This window comes from Emys orbicularis, chromosome 1, assembly GCF_028017835.1.
Source record: "Emys orbicularis isolate rEmyOrb1 chromosome 1, rEmyOrb1.hap1, whole genome shotgun sequence".
In the NCBI taxonomy this organism is placed as follows: Eukaryota; Metazoa; Chordata; order Testudines; family Emydidae; genus Emys; species Emys orbicularis.
The window spans coordinates 365871071-365894919 of record NC_088683.1 but is presented as its reverse complement, the minus strand read 5'-3'; the positions used below and the strand labels follow the sequence as shown (position 1 = coordinate 365894919).

Below are 23849 nucleotides of genomic sequence, written 5' to 3'. Positions count from 1 at the left end.
GTCTAACCTTCTCTTAAAAATCTCCAAAATATCTCCCTGGGGATCCTGTGGCCATCTGTTTATTCCTCAGGGAGAAGGGAAGGGACCTCCTCTACTGAAAAGAGAAGAGGGAAATTTCAGTGTACGGAGCCTTGAAGAATCTCCCTTCAATGGCCTGTGCCCTGGGTTTGTAATGCAGGAAAGGGGGATGCCGGGGAGAAATCTCATCCTATATTATTATTATTCGATTTTATTTTATTTCAACAAGATCACAGCTGTGATCATCGTTACTACTTGGCTGTCCGCGAGGAAGCCATGTGACTAATCGGAACGATACAAACAGTGATGCCAAGCCCAGACTCCAGGAATAGAGCCTGCAGCAGGGCTGGTGCTGCAGTCCAGTTGGGAAACATCACCATGCATCTGCTGCGATTTGGCCTCCTGCAGTTTGCCAGTGGCTGTGAGGGGCGTTAAACATGGTGCATACTAAACAAAGCAGCTGAGGTTCCCTGATGACCAAGTGGCTCCCAAGGGAATATGCAGACATGCTTCATAAAGACAGTTCCCTTCCTATGTGAACCGATACTGCCTGGTGCCTGAGAAACCTCTCCAATGACTCCTTGTCCTTTAGGTTGAAGACCTCTGGTGTCAGCGGCTCCCCTTCTAGCAGGAATTGGGTACGTTGGCAGGTTTCACTATCTTTTAAATGCGAGGTGAAGGGTAAAGCTGAAAGCTGTTTCCATTTGCTGATGTTCTGTGCCGTGACAGATCTGGGCTGTTGGAGTGACGGGGGTAGAGGGCAGGCAGCATTAGGTAGGTTGGGAAACCCTCTGCTACATGTCCCCATTGTCCTTGGTGGATTACTCAAGCAACACAGAAATCTAAGATTCAAAGTCAGCTTGGAGTGTTAAAACCTGGATGCCCCAAGTCCGGATTTTTAAGGGCTCCCATTTCTAGAGGTGCTGAGTGCTCTGGGCCCGATCCTGCCAGGGGCTGAATAAGAGGAGATCCCATGGGATATCAGTAAATACTTCCCAAATCACCTCAGGCGTATTTGCTCCTGCAAGAACAGAACCAGTGGTCTGTGTTTCAGGAAGGAGTAGAGCTGAGGTGCAGGAAAGGGGAGTGTAATAATGGTTATAAATAATTTACTTCAATCACCTGATACACAAATATGGCTGAAGTAACTTGCACACTCAATTGTATATAAGTGCAAAATTAGTGTTTGCACTATTCACCCTTTTGTGACACCAACGCTTCCCGTGCCCATCTGAAGTAACTGTCTGTGTGAGCTTGTATCTTACCAGATACCTACAGACCCTTGCATGGGGAGAGGATGCAGGTCCTGTGAGGATGAAGAGACACCTATAGGATGATCAAACTCTCTGGATTCAGCCAATGCTACCCAGGTAAATCACTTCAGCTTCTCTTGGAGGGATTCTTTGGGGTCAGAGTGTAACACCGGTAGCATTTGGTAAGGGTAAATTAATAAAGACAGATTCTGATCGAATTTACACATGTAAATCTGGAGTGAAGCCATTGAAGTCACGGTTATTGAATTCAGAACCTGGCCCTAAGAATGTATCCCATGTACTGCAAAGGAGCAAATAAAGAATATATATAATGAGGGAATGAAACACATTTATAAATAGCTTCAGTGCAGGACAGAAAAATATAATGACCGTTTTCACCATGCACTTGCCATGTGTTTATACACCTGTCTTGGTACAATGGGCCACATTCAGAAATTAAGAGCCAGAAAGGGTGTCTGTGTGAAGGTCACAATTGTAAAATCACACAGTGCTCATGTAGCCTGTGGAACTCCCAGCAACAAGATATCAACGGGGCCAAGAGCTTAGCAGGATTCAAAGAGTGAAAGGATGTTTATATGGGTAACCGGAAAACTACAGTCATGAGGATTTAAAAAAAAAAGAGTCTTGGAAGGGCTATGCATATTCTTGATTCACACCACAAAATATGTCTAACTAGTGGATGTCAGGGGGAAACTTTCCCTAGGAGCAGGTTATTCATAGCTGCCTATTGCAGGGCTTCTTCGACCTTCCACTGTAGCATCTGAAACTGGCCACTGGGTAGTGCTGCAAAGATAAATACAATGACTGTTTCCACTATGCACTTGCCATGGCATGATACAGTGGGCCACACTCAGAAGTGCAGGGCCAGAAAGCGAGTCTGTGTGAAGGTCATAATTGTAAAATCACACAGTGCTCAAGTAGGCTGTGAAACTCCCAGCCACAAGATATCTATGGGACCAAGAGTTTAGCAGGATTCAAAGAGGAACTGGATGTTTATATTGGTAACCTGAAAATGGAACTACAGTAGTGAGGATTACTTGAAAAAAGTATTGGAAGTGCTCTAAACCTTCCTGTTTTATACCACAGAATATGTCCAACTAGTGGGTGTCGCGGGAGACTTTCCCTGGGAGCAGCTTGTCTCATAGCTGCCTATTGCAGGGTATCTTTTACTTTCCTCTGAAGCATTTGGAACTTGCCACTAGATACTGGGATAGATGGACTACAGGTCTGATCCATTCTGGCAATGCCTGTCTTCCTATCAGTGCTGTTAATCCAAGACTATGTTTTTGCTGATCTACGTTGAGCCCCTGGAACTTTCTTGACTTGCACTGAGAACAGAAAGATATCTAGTTAAATATTTATTAATGATCTGGATGATGGGATAAATTACACCCTCAGCAAGTTAGCAGATTACACTAAGCTGGGGGGAGAGGTAGATACACTGCAGGGTAGAATTAGGATCCAGAGTAATCTAGACAAATTGGAGGATTGGGCCCAAAGAAATCTGATGAGGTTCAACAAGGACAAGTGCAGAGTCCTGCACTTAGAACGGAAGAATCCCATGCATTGCTACAGGCTGAGGACCAACTGGCAAAGCAGCAGTTCTGCAGAAAAGGACCTGGGGATTACAGTGGATGAGAAGGTGGATATGAATCAGCGGTGTGCCCTTGTTGCCAAGAAGGCTAAAGGCATATTGTGCTGCATTTGTAGGAGCATTGCCACCAGATCAGGGGAAGTGATTATTCCCATCTATTCGGCACTGGTGAGGTCACACCTGGAGTATTGTGTCTAGTTTTGGGCCCCCAGTACAGAAAGGATGTGGAAAAAACTGGAGAGAGTCCAGCGGAGGGCAACGAAAATTATCAGGGGCCTGGGGCACATGACTTACAAGAAGAGGCTGAGGGAACTGGGCTTGCTTAGTCTGCAGAAGAGGGGAATGAGAGGGGATTTGATATCAGTCTTCACCTACCTGGAGGGGGGTTCCAAAGAGGATGGAACTCGGCTGTTCTCAGTGGTAGCAGATGACAGAAAAAGGAGCAATGGTCTCAAGTTGCAGTGGGGGAGGTGGAGGTTGGATATTAGGAAACACTATTTCACTAGGAGGGTGGTGAAGCACTGGAATGGGTTACCTAGGAGGTCGTGGAATCTCCTTCCTGAAAGGCTTTTAAGGTCAGGCTTGACAAAGCCCTGGCTGGGATGATTTAGTTGGGGATTGGTCCTGCTTTGAGCAGGGGGTTGGACTAGATGACCTTCTCGGGTCCCTTCCAACCCTAATCTTTTATGATTCTATATCATCTAGTCTCCTGTTCTTGTTTTCTTTTAGGAAGGAAACTTAAAAACTCCTTGGACCTGCCCAATATATTATGTCAGCTGTCAATGACACCAAATTCAAATCTGCAGTGTTCCTTCTCACCGGGATACTTGGCCAGGAAGAACTCCATTTCTGGATCTCTATCCCCTTCTGCTTAATGTATGTTATTTCAATAGTAGGAAATTCACTCATTCTCTTCATTATAAAAACAGATCCAAGCCTCCATGAGCCCATGTACATTTTCCTTTCCATGTTGGCCCTCACAGACCTTGGTTTATCGATAGCCACCATACCCACGATACTGGGCATATTCTGGTTTAACTCCATGTTGATCAGCCTCAATGCCTGTTTTGCCCAGCTGTTCTTCATCCACACACTTTCGTTCATTGAATCCTCCGTGCTTTTGTTGATGGCGTTTGACCGCTTTGTTGCGATCCGTGACCCCCTGAGATATGCTTCTATCTTAACCCTGCCAAGAATATCCAAGATGGGACTGGTGTGTGTGCTAAGAGGGGTGGCCTTAATATTCCCACTCCCCTTTCTCCTGAATCGGTTCCGATACTGTCGAGCCAATGTCCTCTCCCATTCCTACTGCCTGCACCAAGAAGTCATGAAGATGGCTTGTTCGGATATCACAATCAACAGCATCTATGGCTTGTTCATAATAGTCTCCACGGTGGGGTTGGACTCACTGCTCATCCTCCTATCTTATGTGATGATCCTCAAAACAGTGCTGAGCATTGCATCTCATGTGGAGCGCGTCAGAGCCCTGAACACCTGTGTCTCCCACGTTTGCGCTGTCCTGCTCTTCTACACACCAATGATCGGCCTTTCTGTGTTACACAGATTTGGGAAGAGCTCTCCTCCCTTGCTTCAGATTCTCCTGGGCTATGTCTACCTGCTGGTTCCACCCCTTATGAACCCAATCGTGTACAGCGTGAAAAGCAAACACCTTCGTGCGAGGATAATTAGGGTGTTCATCAAGTGAAGTGTAACTTCGTCACCCGGCTCTAGCACTGTTGACACGGGAGATGAAAAACACAGACCACCTATTCCATCCTGGATGCTTACATCTGAGACAACATGAGCTACTGATGTTAACGCTGTAGAGAGAGATTCAGAAGGGATCTAAGGCCTGGAGGAATAAGAGAGGGGATGGCGAGGGAGGACAGTGAATTGGTAGAAGGAGACCAAGCCAGGCAGCAGCATTTACAGAGTGACTGTGTTTGTGGAGAACCAGGGGACTGGTGGGATGTTGGCCCATAATGATCCATGTCGGTGGCTGCTCTGACCTCAGAATTCCTGTTGATACAGTCAATAAAGAGAAGGGATGTGGACGTTGTTTTCCATTACACCTGGCTGTCACTGTCCCGTCTGTGGTTAAACATCCACGGGCCATGAAAAAAAGCTGTGCAGCTGTTCTGCAGTCGCAGTCCTGGCCCTTCCTGAGTGCTCTGGAAGCTTCGTGGTCCATGGGACTGCACCAGCTGTGGACAGGGGCTATTATTTGGGCATAGACACCCACCTTCCCCTACGCCCTCAGCCAGGTGCTTGTGACTGAGTCGTGTCAGAGACATAATTAATGCAGGAGCCCCAAGAGACTCCATTCAGGCAGCCCCTCCCCCACTGATGGCTCTGTACACCGCACACCTACTGAGCTCACCCCCATCCAACTGTAATGCTCCCAAGGCAGAGCAGAGCTGGATGTGTGACTGAGGGACTGACACACAGGAGTCCTGGCAAGAGATGCAGACCCAGGTTCCCTCTCTGGCCCCAGTTGCTCGCAAAGTGGTGGAAACGGGCCTCAGCTCCCCCACAGAGGCACAGCTTATTCCTAGCCCCACCCCGCCCATATAGTGTAAGGTGACCACCTTTTCACAAGACAGAAGCAAGTCAGAGGCAGGAGACCTGCCCCACTGTGACCCACACTCCTGCTCCTCCTCTTCTCCTGAGGCTCCCCCTCACTCCCCCTCTTCTCCTGAGGCTCCTGCCACATCTTTTCTCCCCACGGCTCTGCCCCCTGCTCATCCGCTTCCCCCAAGGCTCTGCTCACTGGCCTGGCTGGAAGCCAGATCCCGACTATCATAAGAGCTGCACAGTGAGCCACTGTGAGGAGCCCCAGACCTTCCACCTGCGCTGGTCAGGGGGTTGAAGGGCCCAAGAGCAGCCCCAATCCTGTTTTCCTGCCTCCCAGGAGGCACCCCCCAGGGAAGATAGGAGTCTGGGGCTCCCCACAGTGGCCTGGGCTTCCTGGGCAGCTCTTACCATGGCCCAGCGCTAGCCTGGCTGGGCGGCGGAGGCTCAGGGGAAGTGGGGGAGCAAGGGGCAGGGACTTAGGGGAAGAGAGGGGGAAGGGAGATTGGCCTCAGGGGAAAAGGAGGAGCAGAGGGTGCAGCAAGCCTGAACCAATACTGATGCCAGAAAGCAGGGTGGTAGGGGGCTCCTGGGTATAGGAGGAGGGTGGGGCCGGAGGTTAGGAGACCTCGTGTTTTGGAGAAGACTGAATTAATGTGACCTCACAAAGGGGGCTCTTTTTAAAAAGTATTCCAGGCTGCGAATAAGTCATTGCAATGACCTTATAGGAAAGGGCAGGGCGCCTGCAGGGCTACCTCAGGCCACAAGGGGGCACTCTGGTGTGGCACCCATGTGCAGGGACTTGGCCAGAGTGGGCTGTGCTCCTGGAAGCCGTTACCACCAGGCAGAGGTCAGCCCAGCCCCCAACATGCTCTAAACTCCTCCGTGGCAGGGGGAGAACAGCCTCAAGAATGAACCCACTGCAACAGAGCACACCGTGAAGGGGAGCTCTGCTGGTGCTGCAGTGAATCCAGCCGGGCCTGTCACTGCTCAGATGGCTGGAAGGCTGGTCCTGTGGTCTGGGCACGGCTCTGCGACTCAGGACAACAGGGTTTGATTCCCTGACATGTGTGACCATGGGCAAGCCATTGGCTGTCTCTGAGCCTCTGCACAGGTGGGTAATAGGCCTGCCCTGCCTCACAGAGGGATAAATACAATGGCCACGGGGGCCTCATCTTCACGATCTGGCTGGGAGAAAGCAGTCTGAGGGCAAAGGTCAGCTTCACACCTAGGCCCTGTAACACAGACACGGCTGAGCACTATGGTGACTGGGCCCAGGCTCACACGGGTTTCAGCAAAGGCTGCTTCCACAAGAAAGGGGCAAACAGATGGGAAGATGCTCTCAGAGACACTAGGCTGGGTCCCAAGAGCTCCTTGGATTCCCAAAAGAATGTAAGTTGGTCCAGTTCTGTTTCTCTATCTCCAGAGCAAATCCTGTGTAACTTAGCTTGTAGTGATATGTCAGATAGACGAGTGTAGACATGGGACAGCTGCTGTTTTTAAGCATTTAGCAGAGATGGGGTTGTTGTTCCCAGCTCAAATAGAGGGACAATTGGGAGATTCCCCTAATACAGGAAAGGACCTGGTTTAGAGGGTAAAGAAATCATATATCCCAGTTTTACTTGATGGCTAGAAGTGAGCTTTTGAACTCCAGGCACAGCATGCAGAAGAATCAGAGAGGGCCGTGCAGAACAGGAAGAAAATTGGCAGCATGTGACCTCCAGAAGAAGAAAGAGGAGAACCCATGTACCCCCAATGCAGAAAGAGGCAAGAAAGTGTTTTCAGGCTCTCTGTACAGGTATTACATCGGAGAATGGAAGAGTCATCAGAGGGAAGAGAACAGAGGGAGACCCCATCAACCAGAAGGCATGGGTTATATTGTCCTAAGGATGGGGGTTCCATGACCACCACTCCCAAGAGGAGTAGACGGGCGGTGGTGGTTGGGAACTCCCTCCTAGGGAGGAGGGAGTCACCCATCTGCCATCCAGACCAGGAAACAAGAGTAGTGTGATGCTTTCCTGGAGGTAGAATTCAGGATGTGATGGACTGTCTGCCAAGACTGATCAAGCCCTCAGACTGCTACCCCTTCCTATTTCTCCACATGGGCACCAATGATACAGTCAAGAATAAACTTGAGCAAGTCACTGCAGACTATGTGGCTCTAGGAAGCAGGATAAAGGAGTTTGAAGTGCAAAGTGGTGTTCTCATCCACCCTCCCTGTTGAAGAAAAAGGGCCAGGTAATGAACATTGTATTGTGGAAATAAATGCGTGGTTACGCTGGTGGTGTGAGAGAGAGGGCTTTGGATCCTTCGACCATGGGATGTTGTTCCAGGAAGAAGCATTGCAAGGAAGAGATGGGATTCTCCAACCGGAGAGAGGGAAGAGCATCTTCACAGGCAGGCTGGTTAACCTAGTGAGGAGAGCTTTAAACTCGGTTCACATGGGGATGGAGACCTAAGCCCTGAGGTAAGTGAGGAAGTGGGATACTGGGAGGAAACACAAGGAGGAGGTTGCAACAGGGGAGGCCTCCTGATTCACACTGAGAAAGTAGGGCAATTGGCTAGTTACCTTAGGTGCCTGTACTTGAATGCAAGAAGCCTGGGAAAGAAGCAGGAAGAATTGTAAGTCCTGGTACAGTCAAGGAACTATGATGTGATTGGAAAAACAGAGACTTGGTGGGGTAACTCACATGACTGGAGCACTGTCATAGATGGGTATAAACTGTTCAGGAAGGACAGGCGGGGGAGAAAAGGTGGAGGAGTTGCACTGTATGAAAGAGAGCAGTATGACTGCTCAGAGCTCCAGTATGAAACTGGAGAAAAGCCTTTTGAAAGTCTTTGAGTTAAGTTTAGAGGTGAGAGCAGGAAGGTTGATGTTGTGGTGAGCGTCTGCTATATAGACCACCAGAACAGGAGGATGAGGTAGACAAGGCTTTCTTCAGACAACAGAAGTTTCCAGATGACAGACCCTGGTTCTCATGGGGGACTTCAATCGCCCTGACATCTGCTGGGAGAGCAATACAGCAGCGCACAGACAATCCAGGAAGTTTTTGGAGAGTGTTGGGGACAACTTCCTGGTGCAAGTGCTGGAGGAACCGACTAGGGGCCATGCTTCTCTTGACCTGCTGCTCACAAACAGGGAAGAATTGGTAGGGGAAGTAGAAGTAGGTGGCAACCTGGGTAGCAGTGACTATGAGATGGTCAAGTTCAAGATCCTGAAAAAGGAAGAAAAGAGAGCAGCAGAATACTGACCCTGGACTTCAGAAAAGCAGACTTTGCCTCCCTCAGGAAACTGATGGGCAGGATCTCATGGGTGGTTTATATGAGGGGGAAAGGATTCCAAGAGAGCTGGCTGTATTTTAAGAAATGTTAATGAGGGCGCAGGAATCAACCATCCTGATGTGCAGAAATAATAGCAAATATGACAGGCAACCAGCTTGGCTTAACAGCAAAATCTTTGATGAGCTTAACCAAAAAAAGGAAGTTTACAAGAAGTGGAAATTCGGACAGATGACTAGGGAGGAGTTTAAAAATATTGCTCGAGCATGCAGGCGTATAATCAGGAAGGCCAAAGCACAACTGGAGTTGCAGCTAGCAAAGGATGAGAAGGATAATAAGAAGGGTTCTACAGGTATGTTAGCAACAAGAAGAAACTCAGGGAAAGTGTGGGACCCTTACTGAATGGGAGAGGCAAGCTAGTGACAGATGATGTGGAAAAAGCTGAAGTACTCAATGCTTTTTTTGCCTCGGTCTTCACAGACAAAGTCAGCTCCCATACTGCTGCATTGGGCAGCACAGTATATGGAGGAGGTGAGCAGCCCTCAGTGGTGAAAGAACAGGTTAAGGAGTATTTAGAAAAGCTGGACATGCACAAGTTCATGGGGCCAGGTGCAATGCATCCAAGGATGCTGAGGCAGTTGGCTGATGTGATTACAGAGCCATTGGCCATTATCAAGACTGTTTATGTCAGGGAGGTGATGGAAGTCACGGAATCCCTAACTTCCAGAGATCTCCATGACATTCTTTGCTTCAGCCCCAGGGGCTGAAGGCCTGGAGCTGGCAACCAGCAGGGCCCCAGTAGGCTTCCAGTGACAGGCAAAGCTTCCTCATGAGGCTCCCTGTCAGGTTACACCAACAGGTGACAGCCTCCTAAGGAGGGTCTCCTCAGGGTTCCAGTGATGGATGACAGCCTTGCGCAGGGATGTGTGGAGGGTAATTAACCATTGGAACAATTTACCAAGGGCCGTGATAGCTTCTCCATCACCGAGAACTGTTAAATCAAGGCAGGATGTTGTTCTAACAGCTCTGCTGTAGGAGTTATTGGGGGGGAGGTCTCTGGCCTGTGCTATACAGGCGGTTGGACTAGGTGATCACAGTGGTGCCTTCTGGCCTTGGGAACTGCCCAGTGGTGTTAGTAGCATGGCCCTGCCGCACGGGGTGTTGTTCTGATAAATATGTTACAGATTGTGAGGCGCTCGGATGCTGCAATAACTGGGGCCAGAGCTAAGTTCATTAGGGAGATTTGTGGAACTGTGTGGAGAACCTGAACTCTTCCCAACACCCCTTGGTGATAAGGCCTGTCATTAGCACAGCCCCCTTTGATGAGGGAGTTCTGGGCCCCTCCTGCAGCTCGGCAGTAAGAGGGGGAATCAGGACGTGCTTTCAGAGAGAGAAGGATCTGGAGAGAGTTGCCTGTCAGAACAGAGCCCTGCTGGGCTGCCCCTCAGTCTGATCCTGACCCTCACCCCATCCATGAGCACTGAGAGCCGCTCTAGCGCTGGAGATAGACCTCACACCCTGCATCCAAATTTCCATCATCACCAAGTTTGGGGGTACCTAGTCTGGGGGAGGAGTTGTGTAGGTCCAATAGAGAGCGAGCAGCAGGCATGTGGAGCTTGGCTTGGATCACTCCCATGTCTATTAAGAATGTGCATGACCTTGCTTATCCGGTGTGTGCATGTCTCATGCCTGACTGGGGAAGGAGACCCTCTGAGCTGTGCCTCAGGAGCCCAGCGGCTCTGTGAGCCCGTCACTGCTATGTCCGGCTGTCTGTGGCGTAACCCTGTTGCTTACAGAACGCGGCTCTGCAGCCAAGTGCAGAGGGAAACAGCGTCTCTACAACTGAGGGACAGTGTGACCATTAACTAACCCTCAGTGCCTGCCTTTGTGGGTGCTCTGCTTGAGATCCTGCCAGCTGCGCCAGCTCCTGAGATTCATCAGGAGTCTCGCACTATTTCCTGTCTTTCTTAAAGCTCCAACTTCTGGAATCAAGACACTGCTTGGGAATCTCACCTTTCAGTTTTGATAGACCTGGCTGGATTCTCTGCTGTCCCAGCAGAGCTCCCCCGTGCGCTGCAGAGTGCAGGGATGGTGTAAAGTATCATGTCCCCTTATTGGGCCTTTGTTAGAAGCTCCTGAAATGTGTTGTATTTCAAAATCAAAATCTTGGAGAGCTAAACTCCACCAAAGAAGTTTTTTGTTATTCCCCTTGGCGGTATGAAGCCACTGTAGCACAGCATGGTCTGTTTCAATGGAGTGGTATGCCCGTTCGGTCCATCCTGGAGTGGCTGAGAACATTGACACAAAGCTAGTGCACAGCTCCTTGATCTGCTGCCACTGCAGACGTCCAAGGGTCGCGGAGAGGTTCACCTCTTCCACGCCACCATTACTTTTTCCTTCGTAATAGACACCTTCAGGCCACTCCATGTCATCTGTTTCCAGGGCTGTAAACTGGGAAACCTTTAATTCTCTGGAATAAAAGGGCTTAAGAGAATTAACATGGTATACCTTAGGCTTTATGTTGGAGGTGGGGGATGCTATGAGATAGTTAACAGCTCCTAGGCGCTCCTGGACCGTGAATGGTCCTTCCCACAACGCTTCCATTTTATGGGCCTGGAGCGCCTTTAAGACCATGACTTGGTCTCCTACTTTGAAGGACCGTTCTCTGGAATGTTTATCATACCAGGCCTTTTGCTCTTCCTGAGCATCCTTTAGGTTTTCTTTAGCAAGGGCTAAAGAGTGTTGGAGGGTGCTTTGTAGGTTGCTTACAAAGTCTAGAATGTTAGTTCCTGGAGAAGGCGTAAACCCCTCCCATTGCTGCTTCACCAACTGTAATGGCCCCTTAACCTCGCGGCCATACACAAGTTCAAACGGTGAAAACCCTAAACTGGGATGTGGTACAGCCCTGTAGGCAAAAAGCAACTGCTGCAACACTAAGTCTCAATCATTGGAGTGTTCATTTATGAATTTACGTATCATGGCCCCCAAAGTTCCATTAAACCTTTCCACCAGGCCATTGGTTTGATGGTGGTAAGGGGTGGCAACCAAGTGATTCACCCCATGAGCTTCCCACAGGTTTTTCATGGTCCCTGCCAGGAAATTATTTCCCGAATCTGTAAGGATGTCGGAGGGCCAACCTACCCTGGCAAAAATGTCTGCTAATGCCTGGAACACACTTTTAGCACTGGTGTTGCTTAAGGGTACTGCTCCTGGCCATCGGGTAGCAAAATCCATGAAAGTCAGTATGTACTGCTTTCCTCTTGGTGTCTTCTTTGGGAAAGGACCCAGAATATCCACAGCTACTCACTGAAATGGGACCTCAATTATGGGTAGTGGCTGGAGAGGGGCTTTGACCTGGTCTTGGGGCTTTCCCGCTCATTGGCACACCTCACAAGACCGGACATAATTAGCAACGTCCTTGCCCATTCCCGCGCAGTGGAAGGACTTCCCCAACGGGTCTTTGGTTCTGTTCACCCCAGAATGGCCACTGGGATGATCATGGGCTAAGCTCAAGAGCTTTACCCGATACTTAGTGGGAATTACCAACTGTCTTTGAGGATGCCAGTCTTCCTGGTGTCCACCAGAAAGCGTCTCCTTGTATAAAAGTCCTTGTTCTACAACAAACCGGGATCGGTTAGAAGAGCTGAGAGGTGGTGGGGTGCTCCGTGCCGCCGCCCAAGCTTTCTGAAGGCTGTCATCTGCTTCCTGCTCGGCCTGGAACTGTTCCCTTGATGCTGGAGACATCAGTTCCTCCTTGGACTGTGGACTTGGGCTTGGTCCCTCTGGAAGCGATGCAGGTGCTGGGGATGTTTCCGTTGACTGTGTACTGCTGTCCGCTGGTGCACTATGTTGTATTTCAGGCTCTGGCTGAGCCTCTTGTGTAGGGTTATCTGCTGCTTCTGCCAGTTCAGGCTCGCTGGTGCCCTCTGGCGTTGGAGTTGTAGATGGGTTTGCAAACGCTGGACTCAGTGCCGGCAATGGTTCTGGTGCTGGTTGCGTTGCCAGTTCCGGTTCTGGGACTGGCGTTGGCTGGGTCTCTGGGATTGGATCCACTACGGCTGTTGCAGTCGTTGGCAGGGGATCCGGTTCTACCACCTTTGTCTGGGTCTCTGGTAACACAGACGGGGCCCTGGTGGACGGCTCAGGAACAGGGATGGGGGTGAAAGCTTGCTTAGCCTGTCTGCGGGTGACTATTCCCACCCTCTTGGCTAGCTTCACATGGTTGGCCAAGTCTTCCCCCAGCGGCATGGGGATGGGATAATTGTCATAAACTGCAAAAGTCCACATTCCTGACCAGCACTTGAACTGGACATGCAACTTGGCTGTAGGCAAGGTTACAGACTGTGACATGAAGGGTTGAATTGTCACTGGAGCCTCCGGGTTGATGAGTTTGGGGTCCACTAGGGATTGGTGGATAGTCGACACTTGTGCCCCAGTGTCCCTCCAAGCGATAACCTTCTTTCCGCCCACTCTCAAGGTTTCCCTTCGCTCCGAGGGTATGAGAGAGGCATCTGGGCCTGGGGATCTTTGGTGCGATTGTGATGTAATGAACTGTAATCGGTTGGGGTTCTTGGGGCAGTGGGCCTTTATATGTCACAGTTCATTACATTTAAAACATCGCCCTGCTAAGGTATCACCGGGGCGATGTTGGTTGGTGGAGACTGGTGTGGTGGGGTGAGAAGGCGTCTGGGGTTTCCCTTGGGAGGTAGGTGGGGCCTTGGGTTGTCCCCGGTGGTAAGGTTTTGTTTCGGGTTGCTCCTTCTGATATTCGCTCCAACTGCTACTAGTTTTTTTCTTTTCTGCCACCTCCACCCATTTGGCTTCAATCTCCCGCGCCTCGGTTACAGTTTTGGGCTTTCCATCTAGGATGTACCTTTCTATTTCCTCAGGAACACCCTCTAAAAACTGCTCCATTTGCATTAGGAAGGGCAACTCTTCTGTAGATTTAACATTTGCTCCTTATATCCAGGCATCCCAATTTTTCCCAATGTGGTAGGCATGTCGGGTAAATGACACATCGGGTTTCCACCTTAGGGCTCTGAACCGCCGACAGGCATGCTCGGGTGTTAGCCCCATTCTGATTCTGGCCTTGTTTTTAAAAAGTTCATAACTGTTCATGTGTTCCTTAGGCATTTCAGCCGCCACCTCTGCTAAGGGTCCACTGAGCTGCGGCCTCAGCTCTACCATGTACTGGTCTGCAGGGAGGCTGTATCCAAGGCAGGCCCTTTCAGAATTTTCTAAGAAGGCCTCAGTATCATCGCCTGCCTTATAGGTGGGGAATTTTCTGGGATGGGAAGTGGTACCTGGAGAGGGGTTGCTGGGATTGGCTGGTATATCCGGCCTAGCCCGTGCTAATTCCAGTTCATGCTTCCTCTCTCTTTCTCTCTCCTCCATCTCTTTTTCTTTCAGCTCCATCTCTTTTTCTTTTTGCTCCATAGCTCTCTTGTGGGCCTCCTCTTTGGCTTTCTCTTTTCTTTCTCTCTCCTCCATAGCAGCTTCTTTCTCGAGTTTTTTTAATTGGAGCAGGTTTCAGAGTAGCAGCCGTGTTAGTCTGTATCCGCAAAAATAACAGGAGTACTTGTGGCACCTTAGAGACTAACAAATTTATTAGAGCATAAGCTTTCGTGGGCTACAACCCACTTCTTCGGATGCATATAGAGTGAAACATATATTGAGGAGATATATAGACACACATACAGAGAGCATGAACAGGTGGGAGTTGTCTTACCAAGTCTGAGAGGCCAATTAAGTACGAGAAAAAAAACTTTTGAAGTGATAATCAAGATAGCCCAGTACAGACAGTTTGATAAGAAGCAAGTGTGAGAATACTTACAAGGGGAGATAGATTCAATGTTTGTAATGGCTCAGCCATTCCCAATCCCTATTTAGCCCTGAGTTGATTGTGTCTAGTTTGCATATCAATTCCAGCTCAGCAGTCTCTCGTTGGAGTCTGTTTTTGAAGTTTTTCTGTTTTAAGATAGCCACCCGCAGGTCTGTCAAAGAATGGCCAGACAGGTTAAAGTGTTCTCCCACTGGTTTTTGAGTATTATGATTCCTGATGTCAGATTTGTGTCCATTAATTCTTTTGCGTAGAAGCATCAGCCATACCATCAGGGGCTCGTTCACCTGCACATCTACCAATGTGATATATGCCATCATGTGCCAGCAATGCCCCTCTGCCATGTACATTGGCCAAACCGGACAGTCTCTACGCAAAAGAATTAATGGACACAAATCTGACATCAGGAATCATAATACTCAAAAACCAGTGGGAGAACACTTTAACCTGTCTGGCCATTCTTTGACAGACCTGCGGGTGGCTATCTTAAAACAGAAAAACTTCAAAAACAGACTCCAACGAGAGACTGCTGAGCTGGAATTGATATGCAAACTAGACACAATCAACTCAGGGCTAAATAGGGATTGGGAATGGCTGAGCCATTACAAACATTGAATCTATCTCCCCTTGTAAGTATTCTCACACTTGCTTCTTATCAAACTGTCTGTACTGGGCTATCTTGATTATCACTTCAAAAGTTTTTTTTCTCGTACTTAATTGGCCTCTCAGACTTGGTAAGACAACTCCCACCTGTTCATGCTCTCTGTATGTGTGTATATATATCTCCTCAATATATGTTTCACTCTATATGCATCCGAAGAAGTGGGTTGTAGCCCACGAAAGCTTATGCTCTAATAAATTTGTTAGTCTCTAAGGTGCCACAAGTACTCCTGTTATTTTAATTGGAGCAGTCTCTGATGTTTCTTTTCATTTTCTTCTGCTTCTAATCTGGCCAGTTCTAGTTTAACTGCTTCACTGGTAGTCATTTTCCTGCTTTCTTGTGCTGGGTCACACCCCCTCTGCAGTTCACTGAAACTGGGATGCACTCAGCTCAGGCTGCTTAGGTAACAGAGACTTTCTAACTAGCTATCCCCGAGAGGTAGAAAGAAAAAAAACAATTCAGCTTGTAAATTCCTTTTGCCAGCTGTTTGCTCACTGCTTGAAACCTTCTCTTAACAAAGACCCTTGTTAAAAAAACTTAACACCTCTGCCTTCAGGCAAGGAGAGATACGATATGCATCTTCCTTCAGCTCTGCTTTCCAAGTAGCTACAAAGGAGAAAAAAAATCTTACTGGCTTTTGGTTTAAAATGATCCCACCGCTCTGCCACCATGTCAAGGCTGCTTCCCCACTCTGAACTTTAGGGTACAAATGTGGGGGCCTGCATGAAAACTTCTAAGCTTAACTTACCAGCTTAGATCTGGTCCGCTGCCACCACTCCCAAAGCTAATTCCCTTCCCTGGGTAGCCTTGAGAGACTCTTCACCAATTCCCTGGTGAATACAGATCCAAACCCCTTGGATCTTAAAACAAGGAGAAATTAACCATCCCCCCTCCTTTCTCCCACCAACTCCTGGTGGATCAAGATCCAACCCCCTTGGATCTAAAAACAAGGAAAAATCAATCAGGTTCTTAAAAATAAGGCTTTTAATTAAAGAAAAAGGTAAAAATCATCTCTGTAAAATCAGGATGGGAAATAACTTTACAGGGTAATCAAACTTAAAGAGCCCAGAGGACCCCCCTCTAGCCTTAGGTTCAAAGTTACAGCAAACAGAGGTAAACACTCTAGCAAAAAGATACATTTACAAGTTGAGAAAACAAAGATAAAACTAACACGCCTTGCCTGGCTGTTTACTTACAAGTCTGAAATATGAGAGACTTGTTCAGAAAGATTTGGAGAGCCTGGATTGATGTCTGGTCCCTCTTAGTCCCAAGAGCGAACTCCCCCAAAACAAAGAGCACAAACAGAAGCCTTCCCCCCACCAAGATTTGAAAGTATCATGTCCCCTTATTGGTCCTTTGGGTCAGGTGTCCACCGGGTTACCTGAGCTTCTTAACCCTTTAAAGGTAAATGGAATTTGGACTCTCTGGCCAGGAGGGATTTTATAGTATTGTACACAGGAAGGCTGTTACCCTTCCCTTTATAGTTATGACATATGACAAGGGGCCAGTTACAGTGGTTTGATTCTCTGGCCTGTTCTCTGTCTGCCTCAGTGGAGTTTAGAGCAGCCTGGGCGCTGAGCTGTCCTCCACCCGTTGGTAATGGCTTCCAGGAGCACAGATCACTCCGGCCAAGTTTGAATTCCCTCCTGTGCCATTATGCGCATACCTGAAGCTCATGGGTGGAGCGAGCCTCTTCTCGGTGGGGAGGGGGATGAGAAGGTCCTTAGCCCCCCATGCTACGAGGCTCTGCTCCTGCTCCTCTTTCCCCCAAGTCCCCACCACCCGCCCAGGGCAGCTGGAGGGTCCGGGGTTCCCCATAGTGGCCCTTTCTCCCTGGGCGGCCCTTACCACAGATTGGCTCTGGCTTCCGGCCTGTCTAGTGGATGGGATTTGGGGGGAAGAAGAGGGGGAAGGGTGGGGTCACAGAGGGGATGGGGCTCCTGCCTGTGTCCCGCTTTTCCCTTTAGAAATGGGTCCATCCTACACTGAATGGGCTGGGCTGGGATAGGAGCTAGCCGGGCCTCTGTTGGGGAGCTGATGCCTGTTTCCACCCCTTTGCATTGCTGGGGCAGCACCAACGGAGGGGACTGGGTGGGAATATCGGCCAGAGTCTCTTGCCAGGACTCCTGTGTGTCAGACCCTCATTCACAGACGCAGCTGTGCTCCAAATCCGGGGAATTACGGCTAGTTGGGGGTGCACTCCGTAGGTGTGATGAATGCAGAGCCATCAACAGGCGTGGAGGGGGTGGGCTGCCTGAATGTCCTCTCCTGGGGTTCCTGTGTTAATCATGTCTCTGACATGACTCAGTCACTAGCACCTGCCTGAGGATGTAGGGGAAGGTTGCGTGACTGTGCCCCATGAAAAGCCCTGAACACAGCTTGTGCCGCCCTCATGGATCACACAGCACCCAAAGCGCTCAGGAAGGGCCAGGACTGTGACTGCAGAACAGCTCTGCAGCTTTTTTCATGGCCCCTGGATGTTTAACCAGAGACGGGACAGTGACAGGCCAGATGTAATGGGAACAAAATTCACATCCCTTCTCTTTATTGACTGTATCGAGTGGAATTCTGAGGTCGGAGCAGCCACCAATGTGGCAATTTATGTGCCAACATCCCACCAGTCCCTTGGCTCCCAATGAACACAGTCACTTTGAAAATGCTGCTGCCTGCCTTGGTCTCCGTCCCCTAATGCGCTGTCCTCCCTCACCAGCCCGTCTCCAATTGCTCCAAGTATTGGACCCCATCTGGACCTCTCTCTACTCTCTCTCTCTCATGTAGTGTTGGATGTAAGGCTCCAGGATGGAATAGGTGGGCCGTGTTGATCATCTCCTGTGTCAGCAGCTCTGCAGCTGGTTAATGAACTGACCCTTCACTTGAAGAATGCGCTGATTATCCCCGCACGCAGGTGTCTGCTTTTCATGCTGTACACGATTGGATTAATCAGGGGTGGGACCAGCAGGGAGCTGTATCCCAGGACAGTTTGAAGCAAGGGAGATGAGCCCTTTCCAAATCTGTGTAACACTGCAAGGCTGATCTCTGCTGAATAGAACAGCAGGACAGCGCAGAGGTGGGAGACGCAGGTGTTCAGGGCCCTGAGGCACTCTGCATTGGACGCGATGTTCAGCGCTGTTTTGAGGATCATCACATAAGAGAGAAAGATGAACAGCGAGTCCAACCCCACCGTTAAGAGTGTAATAAACAAGCCGTAGATGCTGTTCACTGTGATATCTGAACACGCCATCTTCATGACTTCCTGGTGCAGGCAGTAGGAATGGGAGAGGACATTGGCTCGACAGAATTGGAACCTTTTCAGTAGAAATGGGAGTGGGAATATTACAGCCAAACTTCTTAGCACAAATACCAGTCCCATATTGGCTATTTTCGGCAGGGTTAAGATTGAAGAATATCTCAGTGGGTTACAGATAGCGACGAAGCGGTCAAAGGCCATCAACAAGAGCACGGCGGATTCAATTAATTGAAGTGAGTGGATGAAGAAGAGCTGGGCAAAACAGGCTTCGAAGCTGATCTCCCTAGAGTTAAACAAGTATATGCCCAGAATTGTCGGCATGGTGGATATTGATATTCCAAGGTCTGTGACGCCCAACATGGAAAGGAAAATGTACATGGGCTCATGGAGCTTTGAATCTGTTTTTATAATAAACAGAACGACTGAATTTCCTACTATTGAAATAAGATACATTAAGCAGAAGGGGATAGAGATCCAGAAATGGACTTCTTCCTGCCCAGGTATCCCGGTGAGAAGGAAAACGGCAGATTTGAAGTTGGTGTCATTGACAGCTGACATAATGTACTGGGCAGGTCCAAGAAATTTTGAACTTTCCTTCCTGAAAGGAGAAAGAACAGGAGACTGGATGATATTTAACAAGACACCTTTCTGCTCTCCGTGCAAGTCTAAAGACTCCCAGGAGCTCAAGGCAGATGAGCAAAAATATAGTCTTGGATTTACACCACCAATAGGAAGATAGGCACGGCCAGACTGGATCCGACCTGTAGTCCATATAGCCCACTATCCAGTGACCAGTACCAGATGCTGCAGGGGAAGGTGGAAGAAGCCATTCAATAGGCATCTATGTGATAACCTGCTCCAAGGGAAAATTTGCCTCCCCCTTGAGACCCAATAGTTAGACATATTTTGTGCTGTAAATCAGGAAGGTTTTGAGCCCTTCCAAGACTTTTTTTCAAAAAAATCTTCACTACTGTAATTAAATATTCTGGTAACCCATATATGCCTACAGTCCCTCTTTAAATACTGCTAAACTCTGGTCCACATTGATATCTTGTGGCTTTGAATTCCACAGCCTACTTGAGCGCTGTTTGATTTTACATTTGTGACCTTCACACAGACACCCTTTCTGGCCGTCCACTTCTCAGTGTGGCCCATTTTATCTTGACATGCGTGTAAACATATGGTGAGAGCATGGTGAAAGCTGTCATTGTATTTATCTGTCCTACACTGAAGCTATTTATAAACATATTTCAATACCTCATTATCTATCTATCTATCTATCTATCTATCTATCTATCTATCTATCTATCTATCTATCTATCTATCTATCATTTTCTCCACTCCTGAGAGTTCAAATTATGCCACTGCCTCTTTCCAGTACATGGGATTTTGAGAGACAATACCGGAGATACAAGCTGGGAAGAATCTATTTCGGGCTACCGCCATGTTACATAACTTGTTTTGCCAGGGCTGGGATTCTGTTCAGAGGTGGGGCAACTATTGCTGAGAAGCTCTTCAGATTGACAGACACAGACACCTCTGGGGAAGTCTGACGGCCTTCGGCCTGCCTGGGTCCCCGTCGGAGTTGGAGGCCTTGGGGTCAGAGATGTGTATAGACTGTTGGCTGAAAACTCTCTTATTCTCCCATGATAGTCTCTTTTCCTGCTGTTCAGATTAAATAATATTTTGGTTCAAGAAGGCTGATTGGTCACTTGTCTCACCACTGCTCACAGACTCCCAGAGAGAAGGACCACGGGCGCCAAACACTTTCAGACCTGCTCTACCCACAGTTGACACATAGTGTGTTGTAGCACAGTGTGGGAGGGAGGGAGAATCATGGGATTCCACGCCATGAGAGGGCAGGGTACAAGACCTGACATCTGAAAGTCAGAGACCAGAGAGGGGGCAGAGATGTAAGTAGCCCTGTAACTCTGAGGTGTATCTACAGGGAAGAAATTCTGGAGCACTCAGCCAGTCAGGAAACAGAAATATGCCCTATCATACCTGTTACCACACAGCAACACAGCTCTAAATTCCTGCGTTCACAATCAAGCCAGAGAACAAAACCTTAGAAAATTTATTTGCTGATTAAATTTCCATAAGCAAATAAACCTGAGTCAATTTGGGAACTTGTCACTGATATTCCGTGGGGTCTCCTATTGCTCAGCCCCTGTCACAATCTGGTCAGAGCACATGGCACCTGTAGAAATGGGACCCCTTGAGAAATCCTGACTTGGAGCATCGGGGTATTAACACTGTGACCTCGCTTTGAATCTCAGATTTCTGTGTAGCTTGAATAACCGACCATTGACCCTGGATACATGTAGCGGTGGGGTTCCCAAGCTACCTAGCACTGCCTGCCCTCCAGCCCTGTCGCTGAGTCACCCCGACAGCCCAGCTGAGTCCTCTGCTGCAGCACAGAACATCTGCAAATAGAAACAGCTTGCAGCCTTTCCCCTTCTCTTCACATTTTAAAGATAGTGAAACCTGCCAACATACCCAATTCCTGCTAGAAGGGGAGCCACTGACACCAGAGGTCTTCACCCTAAAGGACAAGGAGTCATCGGTGATGTTGCACAGGCAGCAGGCTGTATCTGTTCAGACACGGAGCAGGTGTCTTTATGAAGCATGCCTGCACATTCCCTTGGGGGCCACTTGGCCATCAGGGAACCTCAGCTGCTTGGCTTCGTGTGCACCACCTTTAACCCCATCATGGCCAATGCAAATTTTAGGAGGCCAATTATCAGGGGATGCGTGGTGATGCTACCCAACTGGACTGCAGCACAAGCCCTGCTACAGGCTCTATTCCTGGAATCCGGGCCTGTCATCAATGTTCATGTGGTTCTGATTAGTCACATGGCTACCTCGAGGGTGGCCGAGTGCTAACGGTCATGATGTCACAGATTTGATCTTGCTGAAATGAAATAAAATAGAATAATAATAATAATAATATAGGACCAGATTTTTCTCGGCAGCCTTTTTTCTGCATTACAAACCCAGGGTACAGCCAGGGAAGGAAGATTCCAGAAGGTTCCATACAAGGAAATTTCTCTTAGATCATTCCAGGAGGGGGATTCCCTTCCCTTCTCTCCAAGGAATGAAAAGGGGGACCCAGGATCCAGCAATCCCCAAAGTTATGCACAGATCTCAGTGAACCACTGGTAGTTAGCCCCCCCCACCATCTCTGTGCCTCCACAACTGCTGTAGAATCCTTGCCAGCTCCCTGCTAGCACAGGTTCATCAGAGATGTGCTACCAGGGCCTGTCATAGTAGCCACAGCCCGCAGGATGTGGTGAAGGCATGTTTTACAAGGTGGACGGGGACATACAGAGATGGGAAGGATGGTTAGAGGATCTGATGTGCACAATACCTTAGCCATAGACCGGGCAGGAGGTTTCTATCTTTCCATATACACAGTGAAGCCATACACTCAGTCAGTGGAACCTTAATTTATGTTGCAAGAGAGAGGAATATGAAAAGCCTCCAATTTCTCATGGGGATCCAAAATGTCAGCTCTGTAAACAAAAGCTCTTGCCTATCTATCCTGTGTAACTTTAGCGCCCTCGTGGCCAAGATGGAGTCTGCTCTGCAGGGAGCTCTGGCCAAGAGAAGGCGCGCGCAGGAACGCAGCAGGAGAAATCCCTTCCACCCCAGGGGCACCTGTTCCAACCCCCCAGAGTGAACACACCCACCCACAGGAAAAGTACAGTGGATATAACAAGGGAAATATTTATTTACAGAGGGATGAGAGGAGAAAAACAACAAGGGGAAATATAGGGGGAGCAGTAAAACAGGGCTGCATCCAAACCAAGGCCCCACAGGCCCAGTGGTAGCACAGTCTGGAAGGGCAGACACCGAGCAATGTGTCTGCACACAGAGTTCAGGAGTCCTGAGGAAAGTTCCAGTCCGGTGGTGAGTCTTGGCTGCTCCTGGTTGTCTTCAGTGCCAGTGAACTTTCCCCTAACAAACCCCTCCAGTGCCCTCTTCTGCTGCTCTCTGCAAAGCCACCCAGAGCGACCACCTCCCCACTTAACTAGCTACAGCCTCCTTCCTTGTCCCTAATGCAGAGTCACAAGCCCCAGTACTCACAGCCCTATGCAGCTCTGGGCAGCAGTGATACTGGGTCGAGCTCCGGTCTGTCCTTCTCGGGCAATTCCTCCCTGGCACAGTGCTGCTCCTGGCTCCTGTCCTGGGCTGTCCCCGATCGGCCCTGTCCTTCCCAGCCTTCAGGCAGGTTCTCTCCTGCTTCACTTTTCCAGGGCCTGCAGGCTGCCTCTCCCTGGAGCGCCAGCGCTGCCCCCAGGAGTTTCCCTCCTTTTTTCTTACTCTCCCCTTCCCCCTTAGGAAAAAGATGTAAAGGGCCATGCTCTCTAAACCTCAAAGGGGTTACACTTGCATTGGGATGGACTGCACCCTCAGCAAGCTTGCAGATGATACTAAGCTGTGGGGAGAAGTAGATGCATTGAAGGGTAGGGATAGCGTCCAGAGTGACCTAGACAAATTGGAGGATTGGGCTAAAAGAAACCTGATGAGGTTCAACAAGGACAAGTGCAGAGTCGTGCACTTAGGACGGAAGAATCCCATGCACTGTTACAGTCTGGGGACCCACTGGCTAAGCGACAATGGATGACTTGGGCCTTACAATGGACGAGAAGCTGGATATGAGTCAACAGTGTGCCCTTGTTGCCAAGAAGGTTAACAGCATATTGGGCTTCATTAGTAGGAGAATTGCCAGCAGATCAAGGTAAGTGATTAAACCCCTCTATTCATCAGTGGTAAGGCCACATCTGAATTATTGCATCTAGTTTTCGGCCCCCCACTAGAAAAAGGATGTGGACAAATTGGAGAGAGTCCAGCGCAAGACAAAGAAAATTATTAGGGGACTGGGGCACATCACCTATGAGGAGAGGCTGAGGGAATTGGGCTTATTTAGTTTGCAGAAGAGAAAAGTGAAGGGGGGGGGGGGATTTGATAGCAGCCTTCACCTACCTGAAGGGGGGTTCCAAAGAGGATGGAGCTCGGGTGTCCTCAGTGGTGGCAGATGACAGAACAAGGAGCAATGGTCTCAAGTTGCAGTGGAGGAGGTCTAGGTTGGATAATAGGAAACATTATTTCACTAGGAGGGTGGTGAAGCACTTTAAGGCCCAGCTGGACAAAGCCCTGGCTGGGATGATTTAGTTGGGGTTGGTCTTGCTTTGAGCAGGGGATTGGACTAGATGACCTCCTGAGGTCTCCTCCAACTCTTATCTACTATGATTCATTGAGGGGAAAGTGACCTCTCCTAACGAGTTTGCATTGTACAGATACGTGTGCAGTGCAAGACAGTATAATTCTGGGATTATTCTGCAGCAAGGGTACAAGGCTGG

General features: G+C 49.0%; 2 protein-coding genes across 3 annotated transcripts; one reads left to right on the top strand and one right to left on the bottom strand.

The window, feature by feature from the left end:
* The first annotated feature begins 591 nt into the window (after positions 1 to 591).
* On the top strand, positions 592 to 4591 carry LOC135882405 (olfactory receptor 51G2-like). Of its 2 annotated transcripts, none has more exons than XM_065409313.1 (2): positions 592 to 613; positions 3675 to 4591. In XM_065409313.1, the coding sequence occupies exons 1-2, from the start codon at positions 592 to 594 to the stop codon at positions 4589 to 4591; spliced, it is 939 nt and encodes a 312-aa protein (XP_065265385.1). The 2 variants fall into 2 exon arrangements, with proteins under 2 accessions (XP_065265385.1, XP_065265377.1); XM_065409305.1 differs by lacking the exon at positions 592 to 613 and adding an exon at positions 1352 to 1386 and having other exon boundaries at positions 3655 to 4591.
* Positions 4592 to 18105: 13514 nt separating this feature from the next.
* Positions 18106 to 19041, bottom strand: LOC135895722 (olfactory receptor 51G2-like). The gene has a single exon (XM_065423868.1). It carries the CDS (start codon positions 19039 to 19041, stop codon positions 18106 to 18108), a length of 936 nt encoding a protein of 311 aa, XP_065279940.1.
* Between the last annotated feature and the right edge of the window lie 4808 nt (positions 19042 to 23849).